Source organism: Psammomys obesus, unplaced genomic scaffold (genome assembly GCF_907164565.1).
Source record: "Psammomys obesus unplaced genomic scaffold, mPsaObe1.curated_primary_1811, whole genome shotgun sequence".
NCBI lineage: Eukaryota > Metazoa > Chordata > Mammalia > Rodentia > Muridae > Psammomys > Psammomys obesus.
Genome location: NW_026591918.1, coordinates 10,888,173 through 10,907,833, shown reverse-complemented (window position 1 = coordinate 10,907,833; position 19,661 = coordinate 10,888,173). Strand labels below are relative to the sequence as shown.

The 19,661-nt window shown below is 37.0% G+C and overlaps 1 protein-coding gene across 3 annotated transcripts in view; it reads left to right on the top strand.

Moving 5' to 3' along the window:
- Mapk8 (mitogen-activated protein kinase 8) overlaps window positions 1-19,193 on the top strand; it is a 79,752-nt gene extending 60,559 nt beyond the window's left edge. For 2 of the 3 annotated variants that reach the window (XM_055612430.1, XM_055612429.1), the window contains exons 6-12: window positions 9,375-9,540; window positions 12,073-12,144; window positions 13,396-13,578; window positions 14,191-14,315; window positions 14,884-14,947; window positions 17,495-17,572; window positions 19,031-19,193. In XM_055612430.1, coding sequence (XP_055468405.1) covers window positions 9,375-9,540; window positions 12,073-12,144; window positions 13,396-13,578; window positions 14,191-14,315; window positions 14,884-14,947; window positions 17,495-17,572; window positions 19,031-19,176 — 834 coding nt within the window. In that variant the 3' untranslated portion in view covers window positions 19,177-19,193. Of the gene's footprint in view, window positions 1-9,374; window positions 9,541-12,072; window positions 12,145-13,395; window positions 13,579-14,190; window positions 14,316-14,883; window positions 14,948-17,494; window positions 17,573-19,025 lie in introns of all 3 variants that reach the window. The other variant, XM_055612431.1, reaches the window with a different exon arrangement.
- The last annotated feature ends 468 nt before the right edge of the window (window positions 19,194-19,661 follow it).

Below are 19,661 nucleotides of genomic sequence, written 5' to 3'. Positions count from 1 at the left end.
TAACATCAGTCCATCTGCAGTGGTGTATAACCACCACCTATGTCAAACTCTAAAAATTTCATCACCCTCTAAGATAAAGTCCCTTACGCCCTCACTCTTCATTTTTCCTCTCTCCTCAGACCCTGGTAATTCAGTACTGTGGATTTATCTGCTGTAGATGTAAATATAATCACTATGGCCTTTTGTGTCAGGCTTCTTTGACTTAGTGTAATGTTTTTGCAGTATCTGCTGTATCATATATTAGTATGTCTTTGCTTTCTGTGAATGAATAATATTCCATGTTATATTCCACAGATAATTACAGTTAGTGTTTAGCTATGAAAATTCATATACAGTATTTATTCCATCTTCTTTAGTCTTTCTAGGTAGAATTGCTGAATCATGTGGTGTTAACTTTTTGAGGAACCATCAAGCTGTTTTTCAAATTGGGTACCATTTCACGTTCCCAGAATCCATATATAATAGTTCCAGTTTTTCTGTAACTTTGCCACTATTTAGTACCTGAGCCTTTCATTTTAGTTATCATAATGGGAATGAAGTAGTATTTTGTTGTAGTTTTGGGAAACAGTTTTCTAATGGCTACTGATGGTTGTCATAATTACTTTTCTGTTGCTGTGACGAAATGCCATTACCAAGGTAACTTATAAAAGAGCAAGTTTACTGAGGGGCTTACAGTTTTCAGAGTGTGAGTCGATGGCTCTCATGGTGGGGAACATGGCAACAGGCAGGCAGGTGTGGCACTAGAACAGTAGCTGAGACCTTAATCTGCAGGCAGCAACACAGAGAGAGCTAACTGGAATGGTGTTGGCTTTTGAAACCTCTGTGCCCACCCCCAGCTACAAAGCTCCTTACGCTTGCTGAACAGTTCACCAACTGGGAACCAAATAGTCAAACATATGAGCCTATGAAGGCCATTCTCATTCAAGCTACCACAGTGGTCAAGCATATTTTCATTTCTGGTTGGCCATTTCTGTGTTGTGATTGAAAACCGTGTATTTGTTTAGCTCTTGTTTTTTAATCAGTTGTTTGCCTTTTTGTTACTCTTATAGATTTGTATAGCTCTTCTAGTTCCATATATACAAAACCTTTACCAGACATAATTTACTAATTTATATATTGGTTTTCAGTTTACTAATGATGCCTTATTAATATTTAAATGGTTTAGGTTTCATGAAATATCAAAATTTTGTTATTGCATGTGCCCTTGTGTCTTATATAAGAATCTGTTGCCAAATTGAAGATCAAAAAAAATTCAACATTGTCTCTTTTTATAAGAGTTTTGTGGGTCTTTGGTCCATTTTGAATTCATTTTTGTATATGGTATAATGCAAGAGCCCGCCTTCATTCTCTCATGTGTAAAATTACAGTTGTCCAGCCTTCAGACAGTTGTACCAGTACCCTTCAGAATCCTGGACTGCCGGTCCTATATAATTAATCTTTATGTCTGTCTCTGTATTGGAACCACTTTTTTTTTTTTTTAACAAATTTTGTTATTTTAAGTGTGTGTGTGTGTGTGTGTGTGTGTGTGTGTGTGTGATGTCGTGTCTGTGTGTGTGAGTGTGATTGATGCTATGTGGGTATGGGGGCCCATGGAGTCCAGAGGTGATAGGATCCCCTGAAGCTGGATTTACAGGATTCCATTTTAATGCTAGATGCCAAACCCAGGTCTCCTGTAAGGTATGTGCTCTTAACTGCTGAGCCATCTTTCTAGCCCACACATGTATTTCTGTACTGCTCTGAAATGGGATGCTATGAATCCCGGGTCCTTTCTCAGTAGTTTTGAAACTGCTTTGAGTGCATATGAATTTTGAAGATTAGCTTTTCCGTTTCCACAGAAAAAGCCAATGGACTTTGGACAAAGATTTCATTGAATATGAAGAATGAATTGCTGGTTTTATCATTCCAATTTGTAAACATAAGATCTTTCAATTTCCTAAGTTATGTTAGTCTGTAGTACTATAGGTTGAATAGCTGAAACAGTAGGACTTATATATTTCCTCAATTCCAAGTACCCAAAACTTTGCAGTTTTAGTGAGGTCCATAAGCACTCGCTTCTATCTTCACGTCGTCTTTCCTCTGCCGTAAAGTGTGTCATTATGCTTCTTTCTGACTTCCACTTATGTGTTAATACACACTGAATTTCTTTCTTTTCTTTTCTTTTTTAACATCATGTCATCTGCATCATAGTTTTACTTATATTCAATTTGGGTACCTTCCCCTCCCCAAGTTGCTCTAGCTAGAACTTACAGTAAAGTGTTGAACAGTAGTAAAAATAGGCACATTTGTTTTGCTTGTCATTGTAATGGGAAAGCTTTCCATCTTTTACCATTGTATTACTCTTGTTTCGTGTTGTCACAATAGATGTTTATAAGGAAAAGAATTTATTTAGCTCAGTTTTGGAAGCTGAAAATCTGAGATCAGGTAGCATTACCAGCTTCTAGCCTAAGGCCACTTAGGCTAGTTACAAGCATGGCAGAGAAACAGAAAGCAAATCTGATTGTGTGTAAAAAAGGTGCCAAGTGTGGAGGGTGGTCTTGCTTTTTACACTCCCTCCCTCATGAGAGCTAACCCATTCCACAGACCAACATTAGGCTCTTATGAGAACAATGCCTATGACTAAACTACTTTCCAATAGCCCCACCCTCTACAGACTCCAGCACTTTAACATTGCCATTCTGAGGACCAAATTTCTAGCACATAGACCCTGGGGAAACACACTCAAACAGTCTTAATCTGTAGCCACCATTAAATATGGTTCCATTTGTAGGGCTTCTATAAATATTCTTTTTTATTATCACACTGTCTACTCAGAAGTTATAGACCCCATAAAAGTGTGCTTAATATATAATAATGTGTATAGGCTCAAGAGTCCCGATAACTACCCTCATTTCCGGTCATCTGGTTACAAATCAGCAATTCTGCCATCTCCCCAAGGTTTACTGTTTTTACTTGAGTGACCACAGAACTTCTAGTGGTAGCACACTTAAGCTGTTGTTATAACAGGTAAGAGTCAGACCAGTGTGAGAAAGAGGCTTGTATGCAGATCTGAGTCCAACATAGAGCTTTTAGTTATCTTGTTGGCTACAAAGCATGATAATGTCGTGACACCAGTCAGGGAAACTTCCCCAGACTTGTGATCCAAGTATTTTATTTGGTCACAGCAACATACCACTTTCCTAGCTGTCAATCAGCAAATCATTCTGATTCATGCTAATACATTGCATCTTCATTTCCTCCAGAGGTTGGAACTGTTGCAAGTTCCAAAGCCCTTACCATAAATTTTGTTGTTTGATTGTCCATGACCAAAACCTGTACATTAAGAGAGCAGTCCTGTCAAGCAGGATTTTCCAGAGGTTGCAGTCACCTGCAGTTCAGGGCAAAGGTTAGACCCCTTTTATAGAATATTAATTCTTCTCTATTTATCTTTGATTCCTGATTTGCATATTTTTTTGGTCATTAAAGAATGTTGAACTTAGCTGGGCATACACCTGTAATCCCAACAGCCTGGGAGGCAGAGGCAGGCAGATCTTCGTGAGTTCAAGGCCAGCCTAGTCTACAAAGTGAGTCCAGGACAGCCAAAGCTACACAGAAAAACCCTGTCTCAAAAACAAAACAAACAAACAAAGGATTTGAACTTAGCCAAAGGTTTTATGTACCAATTTAAATTACTAAAGATATGGCTTCCCTTCAACTAATAAATTATACTACATTGATAAATTTTTTGTATTTTGAACTCCCCTTTATTTCTGGGATAGATCTCATTTAGACATTGTATATATAATCTTTCCAGTATACTATTAGAACTGGCTTGCTAGTATTTTTATTGAGTTTTACCCCTGGATTCATTAGTGATTTAGTTTCTAGTTTTCCTGTGAAGATGGTTTTACTCTGACTTTGGTATCAAGGTATTGCTAATCTCAGTAAAAGGAAGCATTCCTTCCTGTCTCTTTACTGTTTATTTTTTTTCTTGTCTAGCTTGAAGATGTTAGGAAAAATAAAGTTCGGCTATAGAAATGTTCTTAATGTATAAAGTTGAGCTAACAATAGGCATTCTGAGAGGTATCTGGTGTTGCGATGACCTGTACCTTAGGCTGTACAATGCACGAAACTAGGATGGAGCTTTATAAGTAAATAGCTTATTGGAGAGTTCTGTTAGGATCAGTGTCCATAACAAAGTAAAATAGACAAAGGGAGAGGTTACATTGGCTACATGTATTTCAAAAGCCTCAGCTGGTAGCTCCTATTTAACCTGTGCACTGAAATCAGTTACTGGAGGAGTTTACTGAAGGCCACCAGCAGCCAGCCCTCCTAGGAAATGAAAGAATTAAGTGTCTCTGAGCCCAGGGTCTGAACAGACCTCACAGAGCCTATGGAAACCACTCCTTGGATGGATCACTCTTCCCCACTCTCTTAGGGCACTAAATTCTGGCTGTTCCTGCCAGATATTCTCTTGCCATCTTTTTTCTGAAACAACTACCAAAAGAAATTGATACAATAATTGTAGCTGTGTCTTCCTTTCTAGGTTCCCCTTAACTCTACCATTCTGTGATTACTCACTTGGTTTAGGATACAATCTAAAACTTTCATTCCTTCCAGGAAGTGCAGTTGCATGTCCGTGTAGGCACTTACAAGCCCTTGCTGAGACTTCTCTAACTAGCCCTCACTGTGAGCAGAAGAGAGCTGCGGTAGTGCACTGCCTCACATTCTGGCCTGGGAGTGACGCCATACCCCTACTTAGGGCATCAGCGGACTACTCAGTCCTGAAGACTGCCTTATAAAAGAGCAGGGAGATGGGAGGGGCCACTCATGAATGCTCGTGAGTACCGGTCCTGCATCAACTGTTACCTGACACACTACAGCTCTCTTCTACACCACCTTAAAGGGGATACACATTAATGTCTATATCAGATTCAGACATTGATCCTTTGGGCCCAGAAACATAGGAACTGGCTCTATCTTCCCTCTCAGGTTCCTTCCATAGACTAGTCAGGTGGAGCCAGGGGAGCCACAACAATCTCATTGGAAAACTAAAAAATACAGTAGTTGGTTGATTACTTGCAGTTGGAATTCTGCTGGATGGACATTGTAAGAGTTCTGAGGAACTGTTGTTTATATTACCTGACTGCTCCCTAGAGGAGTCCCTTTTCTCTTATTCTTCTTAAATAAATCTCCAGTAAATATTGGAGGCTGTATACTAAAGAGCTGCTCAGCCTTTTTGGCCTGCTTCCTACCCATGAAATACAACTATTTACATTTGGAACAGAGTTTCTTTCTTACTGTCCTATCCATGTAAGATGCTTAGCAGCTTTCTTGACAGCAGACATAGAGTTTTGTTCTTGCAGTGCAGCTTCTCTTACAGCTTTTTGATTTTATGTCTTTTAAAAGCATATTAGTTAGCTGACAGGCTGTATATTCTTGGAGTTACTTGAGGCTCTCTTAAGTCTACCTTCAGGCTTCCAGGCTTCTTTGGACAGACTGAAGTGATTTCCTCAATTTGAGGATTTGACACGGGCAGAGGCTTTGAGCTTTGTTTGTTACGGGAAAATGATGCATAGAAATAAGCCAAGGTGCCCACGACCTGAAAGCACAGTGCCTGCTCAGGGTCTGCAGTGTTGGCTGTGCAGCATTGCTGCAGGCCTCCTTCCAGGGGTAGCCTTTCCCTTGGGAGAAGAGTACAACCGCTAGCTTGAGCATGTTCACAATTCTTCTTCAGATCTGCTGAGCATCCTATAGTCCGTGTTCCATTAATTAAAACAGGTCACAAGGATAGGCATATAAAACCATGATGGGTGGTCCAGGGATAAGCTAAGCCATCTGTTGCCTTTTCCTGGTTTCCACTCGCATCTAGCTTGTCCAGAACAATGACACTGTTACCTTTCCTTCCACTTTCCAAGTTGCCAGTTCCTTCTCAGGCAGACAGTTGCCGCCAACAACACTCTGCCTTCTAACCTCTTACAGAGCAAGGCTTAAAAACTTTATGTAAAGATGACATTCTGGGAGGCTTTTCTTTTCTTTTTTCTTTGTGAACATAACCTCTGTTTCAACTACTAGCTGTATTCTGCCCTTCTGTCACAAAAGCAGTCATAGATAACACGGGGTGAAATTAGTGTTGTTAAGTTTGCATAAAACTAACTTTGCAAAAGCAATCAGGCTCTCAGTTGTCAGCCCCTGGTCATTATGCAAGTCCTGTGCAGATGACATAAAATACTTTGCTTCTGCATGATTTGTGTCTTTTTTCATTTTGATAACTGCTTTCAGTGCTCTTCAGTCACAAGCTCATAGTCCTGTGTCCTTGCATAAATTGTCTGACTCTGAAATGCTTGGCACCAGAGTGTTTCAGATTGTGGAATTCTTAATATATATTTGAGACAGGATTTCTCTGTGTAGCCTTGCTGTCCTGGACTCAACTTTGTAGACCAGGCTGACCTCCAACTCACAGAGATCCACCTGTCTCTTGAGTGCTGGAATTACAGGCATGCACCACTGCGCCCAGCTGATTGTGGAATTTTTTGAATGTTAGATATTTTCATAGATTCTCCCAGATGAGCATCCCTAATCTGAAAATCAGAAATCCAGTACTGGCATTATGGACCCTGTATTGTGGACTGATTTGAGGCTATCTTTAAGTTTCTTTAGCATAGACATCAAAGTAGATATAAGAACCTTTGAATACTGCCAGTTACACTTAAAAAAAAAAAAGACTTATATTTGGCCCTTTCAGATTTTAGATGAGGGATATTCAACATGTAATAGTAACTCCTCATTCATGGGTCAGTTTCAGCCAGAATAAGCTAGGCTTGGCTACAGTAACAGAAACTTTTTTTGTTGTTTTGTTTTGTTTCTTTTCAAGCAGGGGTTTTTTTGTGTATCCTTGGCTGTCCTGGAACTCTCTGTGGACAAGGCTGGCCTCAAACTCAGATCAGTCTGCCTCTGCCTCCCGAATGCTGGGATCAGATGTGTATGCCACCACTACCCAGGCAAATACCAAACTCTTAGTAGCTAAATATGACTAAGGTTTATTTCCCACATGATGTGTGCAAGCAGATCATGGTGGGGATGTGCACTTAGCTTAATGTATAGATGCCCACTATCTAGAATGTTCCTAATCACCAAAGCAAGAGAAGATCTGTACGATATCACATGCTGCTCCTTCTCCACTTTGTTCCCACGTTGACACTACCTACTAGGTCTACTCTTGCCACCTTGCCTGACTGGAGAGGCTTAAAAATGGAATGCTAAATTATTTCTAGTCTCTTTCTCTTTGTGTCTCTGTCTCCAGTTTCGTTCGGTTTGGTGTTTAAGACAGAGTTTCTCGGTATAGCCTTGGCTGTCCTGGACTCACTCTGTAGACCAGGCTTTCCTCAAATTCACAGTGATCCACTTGCTTCTGCCTCCCTGAGTATATTTCTGTTCTTTCTGCACGAATAAGTGTAATCTCCAAGACATTCTTCCCATATGTACTAAAAAAATGTTAGGATATAAAAAGATAAACACTAAAAGAAAAAGGTGAATTTTAGTTAATATTCTTAGAGTCAAATATCCTTGGCAGTTTACTTCCTTAAACTGTTTTTTTTTTCTAAATAATCTATTTGCTCATAATTGTTCCAGAACAAAGAGTGTTTTGAGCTTTTTCTAGACTAGAACTTCCTAGTATAAAGAGCCAGTAACCTCCAGCTATAACAACAGACATGAAAGTGATACTGAAATTCATAATGTTTATTCTTACTCATGGACATTCTTTGTTTTATATCCTATATTTTAGAAATGTTAGCAACATTCTATTTGCAGAATAGGAATGACAACATTTTTGTCTTCTGTTGGAGTGACCTTGTATTCTTAAGATGGCTTGTCAGAATAAGAAACCACATACAAGCATTCCTGCATGTTTAAAAAGAGATTAGATTTAAAAAAGAGATCCAATTTAAAAAGAGATCTTTGTCTTGAGGGCCTTAGCTTTGAGTGTTTATATCTGCTCTTCATCTGTGCATGTGAGATAATATCCTATGGATATGATTATGTATCAAAGCCAGCAAGCAAAAGCATGAAGATGTAAAGCCCTGGGTTTTTATGCCACTGCCTTCATTTTAGTAGGCATCACACAGATTTTCTTCTGGCGGGAGCGGAGTGGCAGTTTTTTTTTTTTTTTTTTTTTTTTTTTTTACGAAAACATTATTCAGTACTTTTAACAGAAAGTAATTTTATAAACTAGTGGCACCAGCACACTAGTGTCCACTCTGTGTGAACAAAGTTTGTGAGCAAATGTTGGTGACATTATGTGGGAAGTCAGAAATGGGCAGGCTGATAATTTCTTTTTCTTCTTTTCAACCAAGCATCTATTATACAAGATTGATTCCCAAGCCTCTCTCCCCACAAAGTCGAATATGTATGAGAGACGATCATTGACCAAATAACGTATACCAGGATTATATCAAGATTGCATGAATATTGGCAGAATGTTCCATAGTGGTTTTAGAGTGCTATAAAGCTTTTTGTAACTTTAGAATGATATTTTTAATGCTATTAATTTAGTATGTAAATGCTAATATATGATGACTCTTACCATAATAGCTTTAATTCTTGTCCTTGATTGGTAACTGAGATAGGGTCTTGCTATGTGTCATGATTTGCTTTCATTGAAAACACTGATCAAAAGTAATCTGGAAGAAAGGGCTTATTTCATCTGACATTTTAATGTAACAGTCTCTATCTCTGAGGAAAGTCAGGGCAGGAACCTAGATTAGGAAGCTGACGCTATGGAAGAGTACTGTTTACTGGTGCGCTCCTCCACGGTATGCTTATTCAACCAGGATCACCTGCCCAGAGATGGCACCATCTACAATAGGTTGGACCATCCTTCATCAATTACTGATTGAGAAAATACCCGGACAGAGCTGTCTAGTGGCCATTCTGGTAGAAGTTTATCAGTTGTTGTTCCCCTTTTCAGATGTCTCTAGCTTCTGTGTCAAGTTAGTAAAACAACTGAGCAGTACACTGTGTATGTTGAACTTCCAGCCTTTCCGTTTTGTCCTTGAGTACAGGGATGTCAAAGGATGAGGCCACTATGGCTAGCACAGAAGTTCTTAAGTGAGTTTTATGATGCTTTTCCTTATCTCTTGCTGTATTTGTATAAGAATTCCTAGCTCGTCCTAATTTCTAGGAAATAAAACATTACTGATGTCTGTACTGGGTTTATATTCATGTAAATGAAATGATCTTAAATCTGACTTTTTGGGTTTGCCTATTTGTAATAAATCTCTGCAGTGGTATTTCAGTGAAAACAATGAACAATTAACATATTGTTTGACAGATTATGTAACTCAGTTAAGTAGTAAAATCTGTGTCTTAGCAATCATTTTAATGTTTATTTCTTGAAGGACTTAAAGCCTAGTAATATAGTAGTCAAATCAGACTGCACTTTGAAGATCCTTGATTTCGGACTGGCAAGGACTGCAGGGACGAGTTTTATGATGACGCCTTATGTGGTGACTCGCTACTACAGAGCACCAGAGGTCATCCTTGGCATGGGCTACAAGGAGAACGGTCAGCATATGCTTTCACTTTGAAATATTCTTCTGATTTAGTTTATCAATAAGATTTTTATATATTTAAATTGAAGTGCATGGAATTAAGTGTGCATCACTGTTTCCATTGTGTATCAAGTATTTAAACATCTTCCCATAAATGTTTGGGAAGGTTTGAGGTCTTAAATGTGAATACTTTCTAACAGTCCTACCCCTAGATAAAGAATTCTAAAACCACGATTTATGACTTCTGCTTGTCTGTAACTTAAACATGAGCATACACTTCTTAGTAATTTAATCTTAGTAATAATTCTAGTTTTTATTAATCATATTTGCTCATATCTCTTAACACCTTTAGTCATTGTTACAGTAATACTCACAGGCAGAGCTTGGTGGTACAGGCCTGTAATCCCAGCACTCAGGAGGCACAAGCAGGTGGATCTCTGAGTTTGAGGCCAGCCTGGTCTACAAATTGTATTCAGCCAAGGCTGCACAGAGAAACCCTGTCTCAAAAACAAACAAACAAATGAAATATAGTAGCACTCACTATAAATTCAAGAGCTACATTAAGGCCCAGTTCTGGAAAGCTAGTGGAGTCAACCTCTTGTGCAAAACACTAGTGTTTGATTACAGCCTGTATCTCGCCTTACAGCCTGTATCTCGCCTTAAGGAGATTGCATGTGGTATGATGTGTGGATATGTTGAGTTAGACCATAACTTTTTATGTGTGGCATATTTCTAGGAAGGAAATTGCAACAGTTGTTCACTTTGAACCAGAAAACTGTTAAGTCAGTCTTGAAGACTCTATACATACATACAAGATACATATGCACATATATGATACCATTGAAATTAGGGTCCTTGTTTAATTTCCTCTTCTTTTTTGAGCTAATTAAAAACACTTTAAACAGCACTATCACTTTTTAAGTAAACATCCTGTTCTGTTTTCTTAGTCTCAGCATAAGATTTCAAGTTTTGTTTTGAGAATTGATAAACAAATTGCTGTTGGTTTTGCTGTGAAACTTTTGATTATCATAGAAATTTCACTATGTCTTAGGGGTGACATACAGATGATGTTCTTTCAGTCAATCAGTCTCTCCCTCTCTCTGTCTCTGTCTCTCTCGTGCGCGCGCGCACACACACAAACACACACACACACACATACACACACACACTTCCTGTCTTGTTTTATTGTAGAGTACTTAAGAATATTTTGGAAAATTTGGGGTAATCTAATCTATTTAAACTGCCTGACAGAAAATTAGACCCCTTGTAGCAAGTATGGTGGTCTGCAAGACAGCTCTTTGTAGATCAGATCTGTAGGTCCTTTGATACTGCATTCACCCAAAACTAACTTTTAAACCCAAAGCAATTTGGTCTTATGAGTTAAAAACAAACAAACAAACAAACAAACAACACCTTAAATAGAAATAATGAAAAACACTTGTTTACCAAGGTTTCTCATTAGATGAGCTGTTCTTTCTCTGCATTTGTTCCTTTATGGGTAGAGGTGGGTATAAATGTAAAGTGATGTTGCCAAGAAAATAACTTACTGTTTAGTTCAGAATAAACAAAGCTTTTTCAGTTGAATAACCGTGTGAAATCTAGTTTGAAATTTTCTGAGAAAAATTAATATTTCATTGAAATCCAGAGGCATTCTTTTTGTTTTTAATATACTAAATTATTTCTGCTCATGCTTTTTTATTTAACTTAAAGGGAGAGTAAAATGCACAGTTAGACCTCAAAATAGTATATCTTATTTTTGTAATTTTATATATTCTTAACCTTATATATAAAGTTTTTTTGGTTCTTCTTTGTATATTACAAGCAAATTCTCAGTTATAAAATGTATAGTTTTTAATAAACAATTTCTGTGCATAACTCTCACTTTAAAATTAGTGTATGTAATTAAAATGCCATACTTCATGTTTTCTTTTGTGAATCAGAGCTTTTTGAAAAATATTTTCTGTTTTAAATTATTCCATTATTTGAAATTAAAGCCACCTTTTTTGTGATGTTCTGCAGTTTTTTAGATGATGCAGTCATATTATGCTTCTTTGATTTTAATGACCTTTTGCTTTGCTTTTCCTTCTTTTGTGCTGCAAACATATAGTGGATTTATGGTCTGTGGGGTGCATTATGGGAGAAATGGTTTGCCACAAAATCCTCTTTCCAGGAAGGGACTGTATCCTTGTGCTACTGCAGCAGATTAATCAGCTAGGTGATGAGCTTCCTTTTGTTTGCTAATGAAAAGGGATATGTGCTACATTTGTACATTGAGGTTTTTAAATAGATGTAAAGTTTGTGGCTGTTACAGTTCAAAAAATTGTTGAGCTAAGAAACTGAAGTGTTCGTAGGCTGCATCTGGCAGCAGGACATACAGTCTCTGCTGGTAGTCAGAGTACATTCACTGTCATTCATTTTTATTTTGTATTGCTTTTTATAATTTTAAGTGTATATGGTGTGTGTGGTTTTTTTTCAGTGTTTATATATTTTTTCTTTTTATTTTAACCAAAATCTTTATGTTAATGTCATTGCATTTTGTTTTCAGTTGACATTTGGTCAGTTGGGTGCATCATGGGAGAAATGATCAAAGGTGGTGTTTTGTTCCCAGGTACAGATCGTATCCTTATCTTTGGCCTAAAGTATAGTTTCTAAAGGTCAAAATGTATGGTACCATGTCAACCTGGTCAGGTGGAATGTATTTTGTCTCTCCCTAATACAAAGTATTGTTAAATTACTCTTCCAGAATACCACCTGTTACTTGACATAGACTTTCCTTTTTCTCATTTATTGTGTCATATGTTAATTTTGAAACGTACTCAAGTGTGACTATTCACAGATTCTTGATGACTTTTAGTTGATTAACATACAGAAATTATGGCTTTCACTAAAAATTTCTAACTTTTGAGGAAGTCCTTAACTACTTTAAAGGTAGCATGAAGTTTGAAATTATCTGTTGTTCCTGTTTTGTCTTTTTTTTTTTTTTTTGGTTCTCTGTATCTTTCTGTTACTGTTCTGTTTGTGTTATGTCTTATTTCATTACGTTAACATAATATGCTGAGAATGTTGGCAATAAGTTTCTTATGTTGGTAATTAGGTTGAGATTCATGCTTTTAATTCATCAATTTTTTAATTTATGTTAACAATGATGTGTCGATCAGTGAGTAACAGTTATTTTAGGTAAAATGAGAATATTCACCACGTTACAGTTAGAATGTGTAAGACATTAGTCTTCTAAGGTTTGGAGCATAAAGACTAGAAGGAATAAGGCCAGAAAATCCTAGCCTACAACATACTGAGATACTGGTATCATTTTCATGCATTTCAGAGCTTAACAAGCGTGATTAACATTGGCAAACCTGAGAATGGCAAAAGAAAATGCTACACTTACCAAAGTCGTCATATTTATCACTGTTAGTGTAAAGAACTCAGAAAAGCAGGACAGACTAGAAATAGTTCTTACTCTGTAGGCAGTGCATTTATATTTTTTTGAAGAGCTAAGAAAAAGGTGAATTTTTACATATTAAAATTTTGTGTAGTTTGCTTATTGAGTCTTTATAGTAATGAAAGTTTATAGTTGTAATTTTTATTTTGAATTTGCTTGTTTATGCCTCCATTTTATGGTAAAATTAGTGTTTATATATACCTGCACACTAAATAAGATTAACAAAGCTTATTTATTGATTATTCTTATTCACTGTAAATCAATGCCTTTTGCAAGGTGGCTTTGAAATACAAAATACATAATAACATATAATGGCCACATTCTTTAGGATCTTTAAATTTTCCTTTTTCTTGTATTTAATGTGGATATGATTAAAGTGTTGAACATTTGATACATGGAGTATTTTTCTTAGCTACTTTATAATAGATATTGATCAATGGAATAAAGTTATTGAACAGCTTGGAACACCTTGTCCTGAGTTTATGAAGAAGCTACAACCAACAGTAAGGACTTATGTCGAAAACAGACCTAAATATGCTGGATATAGTTTTGAGAAACTATTCCCTGACGTGCTTTTCCCAGCTGACTCAGAGCATAACAAACTTAAAGGTAAGTTTTATAAATGTGTACACTACATTCTGTTTGGGCAGGATGTGTGGGAGGAATGTTTAGTCATATTCTTAAAGGATCTAACTCAATTATGTCTGCCAGCGAATACAAAATTGTTGTTCTTATGCCTCCCCCTTTCCTTTATACACACATATACACACAAATGAAAAATGCAATAAATCAAGCTGACTGTGGTGGTGCCTCTAATTTCAGCACTCAGGAGGCAGAGACAGATGGATCTCAAATTCATTGCCAGCCCGATGTACAAAATGAGTTCCAGGACAGCCAAGGCTACACAGAGAAACCCTGTCTCAAAAAAACCAAAACCAAACAAAAAAACCAATAAATCTTTTCTTAGTACTCACAAAAATAATTAATAAAAGCATTCTTTTTAGAAATAGAATTTGTTTTGGTTTGGTTTGGTTTGATTAAGTTCATGTAAACCAGGCAGGCCTAGAAGTTGTGATTCTTTTTGCTTCTGCATCCTCAGTTCAGCCAATTTAAGCATATGTATCACCATGCTTGGCAAAGATAAAAGTGACCTCAACTTTCTAAAATGAATAATTGGAGAATCTCATGGACAGGTACATATTAATATCATTATTTTTGCAGCCAGTCAGGCAAGAGATTTGTTATCCAAAATGCTAGTAATAGATGCATCCAAAAGGATCTCTGTAGATGAAGCTCTCCAGCACCCATACATCAACGTCTGGTATGATCCTTCAGAAGCAGAAGCCGTAAGTTATTTCCTTAATGTTTGAAGAACATACTGCAATCTTAGAGATGGTTAAAATTGAGTTTGAAGGGAAACATCATTTTAAATAAAAATGTGATAGATGATGTTAATATTATCCTAGTTGTTTATGAAGCAAATCTTAGGTTAATGAGCATATATCCAAGCCATCGCACATAGTCAAGTAACCTCCCACTCTATTTCTCTATTTCTCTATTTCTCTCTAACCTTCTCACTCTATTGAACTGATTGATAGTTGGTTAGAGGAGCTAGGATGTCTGTGGGTGCTTTCTTAGTTAGAAATGTTTTGTACACAAAAACAGCAGAATTCTGTAGTACAGGTAAAATAGGACAATTTCAAAAGTTGGGGAGATAAAAGAAAAAAAAGAAAAGCATCTTATTTCTTACAAAAGAATTTTGCAGTGCTACTTTTCAGAAAGTTAATGATGACTGATCAGTATTTGACTATGATTTATTTTTACAAGTCTTAGGTCTGGCTGATACTTCAAATAATTAATAGGGTTTATACTTTTAGTAAACTAACTCAGTTGTTACTGACTTGTGTCTTTCAGCCACCACCAAAGATCCCTGACAAGCAGTTAGATGAGAGGGAACACACAATAGAGGAGTGGAAAGGTAAGGCTCAACACAGTCTAAACACTGATTGGCCCTCTGGCTTTCTGCAGTGACTTCTTCATGTTAAGGAAATTAATGTTACATTCTGTTTTGATAACATACTTAGTAATGTTTTTGTTCATTTGTTTTACAAAAGTGGGAAGTCAGTTTCCTTCCTTAATATTTGAAATTCTCCTCCACCTCAGCTGTAGGCACTTACGTGTCTTCTTTGTTTCTACAACCATGTTTGGGGTATCGCTGTGGTTATATTCACAGTATGCTATACACATTTGTCTGTTGATGCATCCATACAGCTCAAATGTGACACTCTTGGCCCACACAGCTACCTGTGCAGTTTAATAGCTGGTATGTGGGGAGCTATAGAGAAGTTTGTCTGCGTCCAGCTCCCATGTGAGAAGCACTCCCATGTGAGAAGTCCATGTGTGGACTTCACGCAGTCCATTGCTGTGTTCATGAGAGCAGTCCAAAGCCTCAGGCTGGACCAAATGGTAAATGTTAGTTTCTTCCCGGTTTTTATCAACAAAATTGTAAATTCGCTTTGATGAGCATGACACAAGAGTGCCAATCTATCCTCACTGTCACCAGTAGAATGGCTTAATTTATCATCTTTGAACATCAGATTTAGTTTTTCTATTTTATGAATATGGTTATATATAAAGATGCTTTTTCTTTATTATTTTAGTGTACAAAGTAACAGGTTTCATTATAACATTTCAGATATGTGTATCACTTTACATTGTTCGTATAAACCTACTACCCTCTTATGTCTTCCCTTATTTTCTCTCTGGACCCTTTTCTCCCTCTAATAAGCCCCTGTATGCTTTTGTGTCGTACTTATTTATATTATCAAATCTCGTTCCACATAAGACAGAAAATATGTAATATTTATCTTTCTGAGTCAAGTTTATTTTACTTAATATGATACTTTACAGTTCTATTCATTTCTGGGAAATGACATAATTTTATTCTACTTTATGGCTGGCTAAAACTACTTTGCATACATATACACCACTTTTTCTTTTGAGACAGGGTCTTACTACATAGTTCTGGCCGGCCTTGAATTTACCAAGAGCTGTTTGCCTCTGGAGTGCTGGGATTAAAGATATATGCCACCACACCCCTGCTCACCACATTTTCTCTACCCATTTTTCTGTTGATGGGCATCTGGCTAATAGCATATATTGCTGCTGTGAATAATATACCTCAGTGAAAATGGGTGTTTGGACATCTTTGTTGTATTCTGCCTTAGACTCCTTTAATGGAATTCTGTTTTTTAATTTTTTTTTTCTGAGGAACCAATAATTTCTGTAGTAACTATTCTAATTTATATTTTTAGTAATATGTATGAAGGTTCCTTTTTTTTAACCACATTTTTGCAAGTATTTGTTGCCTTTTTTTAGTGGATGGTAGCTATTTTGATTAATGTTGGATAAAATATTGGTACTGTTTTTGTATGTCCCTTGTGGCTTGGAATGTTGATCATTTTTTCATATATCTATTGTTTATTTATATTTTTTTTGAGAATTTTCTATAGTTGAAAAGAAATTTTCCATTTATTGGTTAGGTGATTGATTGATTGATTGATTGATTGATTGAGTTTTGATAATGCTTTTGATGATTGTGGTAATGTTAAAATAAAAACATGTAAGTGGCCCAAGCTTGCATCAAACTATGATTTCTCAGCCTCTCATGTTCTAGGATTACAGGTGTGCCATGCCTAGTCTCCCACAAAGGCTTCTTTATAAAAAGCTTGAACTTCAGGAATTATACAAACCTTTTGGAAATCTTTACATTTTTGGTTCATACTTTTTCACAGAATTACTTTTATTTAATTTTTCAAAGAATGCATGACCCAGAGGTCATAGATAATGGTAATGAACATGGAATGTTCATGGACTGTCACAATGCTATGGAAGATTAGGGTATGGGGTACATACTGCACACTGTCTTTTCTCAGTCAAATCTTTCTTTGCTGTGATCTGCTGTTGCCCCCACACTCAGGGACACAAGAGTTTTAGAAAGGGGTGTTGGTTTCACGCCTGCTATAGGCTGCTTGGATGGAGGTAAAGCTGCTGCTTCTGCTTTTTCTTCAGTAAAAACACCTTTCTGTCCCATTCTAATTGTAAATGCTGCTTTGGTTATAAATCTTTGTAATTATACCCATGTTGCATAAGGCCAGGGCTTAGGAAGTAGAAGGAAGATAAGCACAGACCCCAGCCCTCACTTTGACAGAGTTAGACAAGCATCTGTAAGGCAGAATGCTGTGTGTCTGATAAACTGAAGGCAGTTGCTGGCTTCTGACAGCAGTTGCCCTTTAACCAGCTTGAAGTTAGAGCAGAGAGCTTTGCTTTATGTCAACATAGTCTGGGGTTGAAGATCTGAATTGCTAACACCCATGAGTCTGAAGCTAACACTCGCTTGATCCCCTGCAGTTGCTGTCATTGCAAGGACCCAGCTTGATGCACCTAACAGATACACAAGCTTTGACTTAATTACATACCTGTATACTCTGATTTCAAAAAATGTATTTTTCCTCTTCTTTTTCAGAACTGATATACAAGGAGGTAATGGACTTGGAAGAGCGAACTAAGAATGGAGTCATAAGAGGGCAGCCATCTCCTTTAGGTTGGTTACAATATAAACCTGGTTGAGGTTTACAACTTGTGTTAAAATCTTCAGGGGCCTGAGACCTGCAGTTCTTCTCATGCCCACTCACTTTGATAGTTAGATTTTACAGCACTGGCACACTGTTATCTCAATACATTGGCTGTTGGCTTTGTTCTACTGATTTAGACCTGGTTTTCATTGGCACTGCTGCCGTGTTTTTAAAGAAGAATTCCCTAGCAGTCAATATGCTTTGATTTGAACAGTCTTCAGTTGGCGTAGATAAAAACATCACTACAAAATTTGTTCCATGTACTATCAAGTACTGATGTTCTTTTTGGTACTTTTGTCATACTTGAAAACAGGCTCTTGGAGGACCTCTTGTATCTAAGTGTTGGGTTCATCATTATGCAGAATGAGGATGATCTTAGATTCCGAGGTGTAGCTTAGCAGAGTTGCTACCTGTTTGCTATCAGCACCTTGGGGCCCTGAACCCACTGTTTTTATTATATAAATGTGTTCTTGAGACCCTTATTTAGTAAGCTAATGGCTTGAAAGTTGCTACCTATTATTGAGTTGTTTTAACATAGTCCTACCCCAGAATGAGGCCTACCCCTTAAAAGGATTTCTATCTCTGCATAGGTATTCCTATTTTGTGAGGTTTGGGTTTCTTTAACTGCAAGAAATACTTGTTGAATACTGCTTTTAGCAGAGAAAAACATTTGCTCTCTCTTTGTTTAGTAAGTCTGTATTTATATTCACTTAGTATTTACCAGGCAAGTGTAGAATCAAAGACCTGAATTTCCCTAACTAGGCTGTTTGTGTTACTGTGGCAAGCCACACAATCTCGTGTAGACTGGGGCACTGGATTCAGGTCCTCCCTAATCAAAATGGTTTCTTTGTGTTGGCTTTCTGTTGTGTCAGATGTACCAGAAGTGTCACGTGGCTACTGTGTGGCTTTTGTTTTGTTTTGTTTTGTTGGTTTTTTTTTTTGTTTGTTTGTTTTTGTTTTTGTTTTTGTTTTTTTTTTTTGTGTGTGTGTGTGTGTGAAACACTACCAAAGGTAATTTTAATTCTCAGACTTTTTTTAGTCATTCGGTTATTTGAGATTTTCTTTCCAACACAATGCAATGTAATCAGTTTTGTGTGTACTTAGAACACACCTTGAGGCACATTCATGGATCTTGCTATAGGGCAATTCTCCATGTTACTTTTAACTCCGTGGACTTTTAACTTCTGTCTTAAACTAAAAATGCACTATGGAAAGGACAGGAATGTTGGTTTCTAGACATTTGCAGAATTCTCCTCCCATAGCTTGTGTGGACAAGAAAACATTAGTGTTAGGTCCAATATGACTTGGCACCCCACTAAGCCCAGGAAGAGAAGGATGTTGACACTGGAGGTAGGCAAAACAATGCAGGCAGCTCAGTCTGCAACTCTCTCTGCAACTGGTTTGCTGTTTTGTTTCTCATAGCACAGGTGCAGCAGTGATCAATGGCTCTCAGCATCCATCGTCTTCACCGTCTGTCAATGACATGTCTTCAATGTCCACAGATCCGACTTTGGCCTCGGATACAGACAGCAGTCTAGAAGCATCGGCCGGACCTCTGGGCTGTTGTAGATGACTACTTGGGACTTGGGAGGGTGGGAGGGGTGGGGAATCGGTTAGTCATTGATAGAACTGCTTTTGAAACAATTCAGTGGTCATATTTTTGAGTGATTTTTTTCAGAAAATGTAGAATTCATTTTGTAGTAAAGTAGTTTATTTTTTTTAATTTCAAGTGTTGTAATTTAAAACTTAAGTTGTGTTTTTAAACAGCAACAAAACTGTATTGTATTTTTGCTGTAATTAACTGTATAATGTAAACCTAATTATTTTATCATGGTTTAAATTTTTGCATATTTGCTTTATCTTATGCTGCTGATTTTTTTTAACTGAATTTGTAAGATTTTTGTTTATCAAAGCAACTATTAAGTGGTGACTTGCATATATCATGAATTATTTAAGATGTTTATAAGTTTTTTATTAGAATTTATTTTAGATGTTTGTTCATGATGCTATCCTTCAGGGTTATGTGCTTATCAATGAAATAACCCCAGAGGAGTAAGG